The 5,913-nt window shown below is 45.6% G+C and overlaps 1 protein-coding gene across 1 annotated transcript; it reads right to left on the bottom strand.

Moving 5' to 3' along the window:
• Positions 1 to 1,008: 1,008 nt before the first annotated feature.
• LOC117443324 (CD5 antigen-like) lies at positions 1,009 to 2,026 on the bottom strand (the record flags this gene model as incomplete). Its single annotated transcript, XM_071202577.1, has 4 exons — positions 1,009 to 1,020; positions 1,095 to 1,171; positions 1,318 to 1,614; positions 1,699 to 2,026. Coding segments are annotated over 4 exons (714 nt in total), but the record flags the coding sequence as incomplete, so codon positions are not given.
• Between the last annotated feature and the right edge of the window lie 3,887 nt (positions 2,027 to 5,913).

Raw genomic sequence — 5,913 nt, 5'->3', positions numbered from 1 at the left:
CACATCTCCTGTGGGCGGGACTAAGTCTCGAGGAGGGGAGTCGAGGAGGGGAGTCGAGGAGGGGAGTCGAGGAGGGGACATCTAAGAATTGAGAAGCCTCTACTGTTTCATTCAGTCAGTGGAACAACAACATGTGTCAGTACCTCATCATTCAGTCAGTGGAACAACAACATGTTTCAGTCCCTCATCATTCAGTCAGTGGAACAACAACATGTTTCAGTGCCTCATCATTCAGTCAGTGGAACAACAACATGTTTCAGTACCTCATCATTCAGTCAGTGGAACAACAACATGTTTCAGTACCTCATCATTCAGTAAGTGGAACAACAACATCTTTCCGTACCTTGCAGTAGAAGTAAAGTCCGACGGTCACCAGCAGCACCAGCAGCTGAGTCAGTGGCAGGACGACGGCTCGGATGATAAAAGGTTCTGGATCTGATGGAACACCTGGACAGCATGACATCAAGAGTCAGCAAACACACAGAGACCTGAACCCACTTCAGCATGGAGACTCCTCTCTACAGTTACAATAAACGACATCTTCTTGAGATCTTCATTCAACCCCAACCCTTTCTCCTGTTCATACCAGACAGTAGGACTGTAGGGAGAAGCTGCTAGCTGTATCTGTTGAACAGTCAGTACTCATGGCAATACTCCAATGTAAACTACAGCTGACTGGAGAATGTGTGTTCTGGATTCATGTCTTCACGGTTCATTGCACTTATTGTACGTTGCTCTGGAAAGCTACATGTGATGTAAGGGTGTGACTGCTTCAGGGCTCACAGTAAAACACTCACCAGCGTTCTCCTGGGGAGCATCACGCTCTGTCCTACAGTAAACTCTAACAGCTCACCTGTGACGGTGACGGAGAGCAGACGGCTCTCAGAGGAGGAGTCCTGAGGAAAAGCAGAGACGTGATAAACACAGCTGTAGCTTCCCTGGTGGGCGGGCTCTGCAGCCGGGAACAGGAAGTGGGCAGAGTGATTGACAGCTGGCTGGGTGTAGTTGTCAGTGGAGGAGCTGAGCAGGAAGGAGCCTCCTGGGTACTGAGGCTGGATGGAGCAACTGATGGTGAAGGTGGAGCCTCTGAACACCTGGAACCCCTGCTGCTGGGGCCCGGAGACCCCGTACATGGAGGAGGACACAGAGATGTTGGGCTGAAACAGCTTATCTGGAGAGAGAGAGAGAGAGAGAGAGAGAGAGAGATAGTCTCTGTGTAAGAGAGAGAGAGAGAGAGAGAGAGAGAGTCTCTTTGTCAGAGAGAGAGACTGACTAACAAAGAGATGATGTCATACACAATGTCACTGATGGGCTTACCTGAGCAGGTGAGATTCAGGAAGAAGAAAGAGTAATGTGCTGCTGCTGCACACTCCCTCAGAGGAGATCCAGACTCAACACAGTCAGATCTGATCCTCCACACAGATCTCCCTGGGGACTCAGATCTCTCTCCCACAGAGACAGCAGAGCCACAGTCGAGCTCTCTGCAGGCGACTCCTGCTGCCTTCAGGGTCCAGAGAGAGTTAAAGTATACTGGTCTCCATTCTCCCTGATGTTCCACCTCCAGCTCTCCTGCACAGCGACTCTCTCCTCCCACCAGCTGAACACCACCAGGCTCTGCAGAGAAACAAGAGAGAGATCAGAGAGAGAATACAGTGAGTGTGAGGAGAACAGCATGAACCAATCACAGCTCCTCTCTACCTGAGCAGGTGAGGCTAACAGCTGTGCCAGGTGAGCAGGTGCTTCTCTCTGAGGCTGAGCTACAGTCCAGGAGAGCAGACTCATGGCCTCCACACTGGAACTCTTTGGTCCCCATTGGAGCCTCCCTTTCTCCATAGAGCGCCCCCTGGAGGACTGAAGGAGCCCCACAGCCCAGCTGCCGGCAGACCACCTGAGCATCCTGCTGGTCAAAGTCAGCCTCACACACTGAGGACCAGGACGGGTCAGACGGGTCAGAGTTCACCTCCAGTCTGCCTGAGCACAGACCGGTCCCCCCCAGCAGCCGGACAGAGTCTGCAGAGGACAGAAGATCAGACAGAGGTCAAAGACACACCATCAAAGAGAAGAAACTATATTTCAGATTCAAACTGGACTCAGTTCCAACATGAGTTGATGATGAACAACAGAACACATGTTGATAAGAGCACAGACTGCAGGTACCCTCACATCTACACCTGATAGCCTCTAGCAGGTGGTCTCCATGAGTGAACCCTTCCCCTGTGTCTTCAACAGACCCTCCTCCTCTGCAGACCCTCTGCTCCTTCTGCTCAGGGACTCAACTTCATGTTTTAACAAAGCTTTTATTATTTCTAACCTTTCTAATAGAATCTGATCCTAGAACTAAAATCCATCAGAAAATGAGTTCTTAAAGATGAAAGCCAAAGGATCCGGACTCTGCTCTGAAGGAGCTTCTGGGCGAAGGAGCCTCGAGGAGCCCCGGCTGAGCGGATCAGAGCCGTGTCCAGGAGGTCTTGGTGCTGTTATGGTGGAACCCCGAGAACCTGCTGCTAGACCCAGAGGCTCAGAAAGCTGGAGCTGAAGCAGGAGTCCTTTCAGACTGGTGGTGCCAGGGGACTCCTGAGGCAGCAGACACACGTCTCCATCCACACACTTAGGTTTCAACGCACACAAATAGCTATTGTTTTAAATCAATGCAATATAAATCCACAAAGATATGACTTTAAAAGTGTTAAATGTTGTGCATCAATAACAGATTTGATGTTGTTACATTTCTATAAAAAAGGCTTTTGTGCGCCGCGGTTTTGGTCCGGCCTCCTCCAGCGTCATAACCCACCGGGTATGGGGGTTATTCCCTATCTTTATTCAAGAGCGTGGTTCTGCTCAAACTGTACGCTTGCACTCAGATATATTGCTGCTTACAGATTTGTTCTGCTCTCAGGCGGTTACTCTTTGGTTTATAAACTCCAGCCCTCCACGGCTTTATAACATAGCATGTACGGCACTTGTTTGATATACAACTTTTGTTGGGGGGGTTAGTATATATATACCAGCACCTTACATAATAGCTACGTTCAGTGGCGTACTGGGACTAAAAATCAGCCCGGAAATCTCGACCGGCCCTCGTTATCGCTAGTAAATTGTCAACGGGGGGAGGGGGGATTGCTAGTGGCTTTTCCGACCGGCCCACTTCTTCCTCCAGACTGTTGTTCTGCTCCAGCAGTAACCTTTATAAACCAAAGAGTAACCGCCCTTACGGGACGCTGTAATAAGTGAAGCGAACGCACCCGCCTCCTATTGGTTGAGGGATTTTGACAGGATTGTTGCACAAAAATTTCGAGCGCGCACAGAATAGATCTGAGAGCAGACAAAATCTGTAAGCAGCAATATATCTGAGTGCAAGCGTACAGTTTGAGCAGAAGCAGAGCAAATCTAAGTGCAAGCAGCACTATTTGACTGCGAGGACAGGGTTTGAGGGAAATAAATACATAAAGTATGCTCTGAAATTTAAATACCACGCTCTTGAATAAAGATAGGGAATAACCCCCATAACCGGGCGCGTTTCAGAAGCATTTCAGAAGCGGAGCGTCTTGCCAGCCAGCTCGCAGTTTTTGTTGATTTGGGCATATTTCCTGGACAGGCTACTTTGTACAGACAAAGTTAATAATAACTGTAATATCCCAGTTATAAACGAGACGAATCAAAGATGTGTTGCTGTATTTTAGTGGTAAAAAAATGCATTCATCATCATAATTATTCTATATATATAATTTACTGTAAGGATGTGCAGTTTTCCCTCCTTCTGCTTCTCTTTTTGTTTCATGTTTGTTTGTTTGTATCTGTCTGTCTTCCTGGCTGGGCGTGGCTGACCTACTTTCAGTTCCTGTCAATTCACCTCCGCAGCTGCTACTCATCTACCTGATTCAATCAATCAATCAATGTTTATTTATATAGCCCAATATCACAAATGTTACATTTGTCTCAGTGGTCTTCACAGTGTGTACAGAATATCAGTATAACAATACGACACCCTCTGTCCTTAGACCCTCACATCGTACAAGGAAAAACTTCCAAAGAAAACCCAGTTTAAAGGGAAAAATGGGAGAAACCTCAGGGAGAGCAACAGAGGAGGGATCCCTCTCCCAGGACGGACAGACGTGCAATAGATGCCGTGTGTAAATTGAAAAGATAATACATTTGCAACATAGGTAGTCCAAATGTTTGGAAATGCATGTGTGTATAATAGGAAGATGAATCCACGAGGATATCCATCCAGGACCGATGATCCAGGACCACAGCCACGACTCAAGATCCAGCGCTCGCGATCCAGGACACAGGACCACAGGATCATCCATGACTCCGGATCCCAGCGTATATAGACACCAAAAGAAAGACATTTGGGGAAGCTGGGTTAATCGGAACATGAGAGTACACAGGTATGGACAGAGAGAAGGAAGAAGTAAGATGTCCCCCGACAAACTAAGCCTATATCAGCAAAACTAGGGGCTGAATCTAATCAGCCCTAACTATAAGCTTTATCAAAAAGGAAGGTGATTCAACAAATGTGGAGCTTGATAAGAAAAGGCTCTGGCTCCCATTGTACTTTTAGAGATTCTAGGAACAACCAACAACCCTGCATTCTTGGAACGCAATGCCCTAGTAGGACAGTAGGGTATAATGAGTTCTTTAAGGTAAGATGGCGCCTGCCCATTAAGGGCTTTGTAGGCGAGAAGAAGAATTTAAATTCTATCCTGTGTTCTATAGGGAGCCAGTGTAAGGCAGCCAGAACAGGAGTAATGTGGTCCCTTTTCCTAACTCTGGTTAGTACACGAGCCGCAGCATTTTGAATCAGCTGAAGCGACTTGATTGACTTCTTGGTACTCCCTGATAATAAAGAGTTACAATAATCCAGCCTAGAAGTAACAAATGCATGGACTAGTTTCTCTGCATCGTTTTGAGACAAGATATGCCTGATTTTTGCAATGTTACGTAGATGGAAGTAGGCAGTCCTTGAAATTGATTTTAAGTGGGCGTTAAAGGATAAATCCTGATCAAATATAATACCAAGATTCCTTACAGTCTCACTGGAGGCCAAATAAATGCCATCCATAGTTAGTATGTCTTTAGATCATTTGTTTCGTAGATGCTTCGGGCCAAGTACAATAACTTCAGTTTTGGTCGTGTTTAACATCAAAAAGTTTAAGGTCATCCACGTTTTTAAGTCCTTAAGGCAGTCTTTGAATTTTATTTAGATGATTAATTTCATCAGGCTTGATTGATAAATATAGTTGAGTATCATCCGCATAACAATGAAAGTTTACAGAATGATTCCTTATAATATTGCCTAACGGAAGCATATATAATGTGAACAAAATAGGTCCGAGCACTGAGCCCTGTGGCACTCCATGGCTAACTTTGGTTTGCGTGGAAGATTCATCGTTAACACGTACAAACTGAGAGCGTTCAGATAGATAGGACCTAAACCAGCCTAAAGCAGTTCCCTGTATGCCAACTAAGTGCTCTAGTCTTTGCAATAGGATATCATGGTCGATAGTATCAAATGCAGCACTGAGATCGAGCAACACAAGAATAGAGACAAGTCCCTTGTCTGAGGCTATTAGAATATAATTTATGACTTTAACCAGAGCTGTCTCTGTGCTATGATGTGTTCTAAAGCCAGACTGAAAATCTTCAAATAAATCATTGTTTTTTAAGTAATCACACAACTGTTTTGCGACCGCTTTCTCAAGAATTTTTGAGAGGAACGGAAGATTAGAAATAGGTCTATAGTTGGCTAAAACCTCTGGATCGAGGTTGTGCTTTTTAAGAAGCGGTTTTATCACTGCTACTTTGAATGATTGTGGAACATAGCCTGATAATAAAGACATATTCATAATATTTAATAAAGAAGTGCTAATTAATGGAAAAACTTCCTTCAACAGCTTAGTTGGAATTGGG

This window comes from Pseudochaenichthys georgianus, unplaced genomic scaffold (genome assembly GCF_902827115.2).
Source record: "Pseudochaenichthys georgianus unplaced genomic scaffold, fPseGeo1.2 scaffold_583_arrow_ctg1, whole genome shotgun sequence".
Lineage (NCBI taxonomy): Eukaryota > Metazoa > Chordata > Actinopteri > Perciformes > Channichthyidae > Pseudochaenichthys > Pseudochaenichthys georgianus.
The sequence above is the reverse complement of the archived record's forward strand: the minus strand, read 5'-3'. Positions and strand labels throughout refer to the sequence as shown.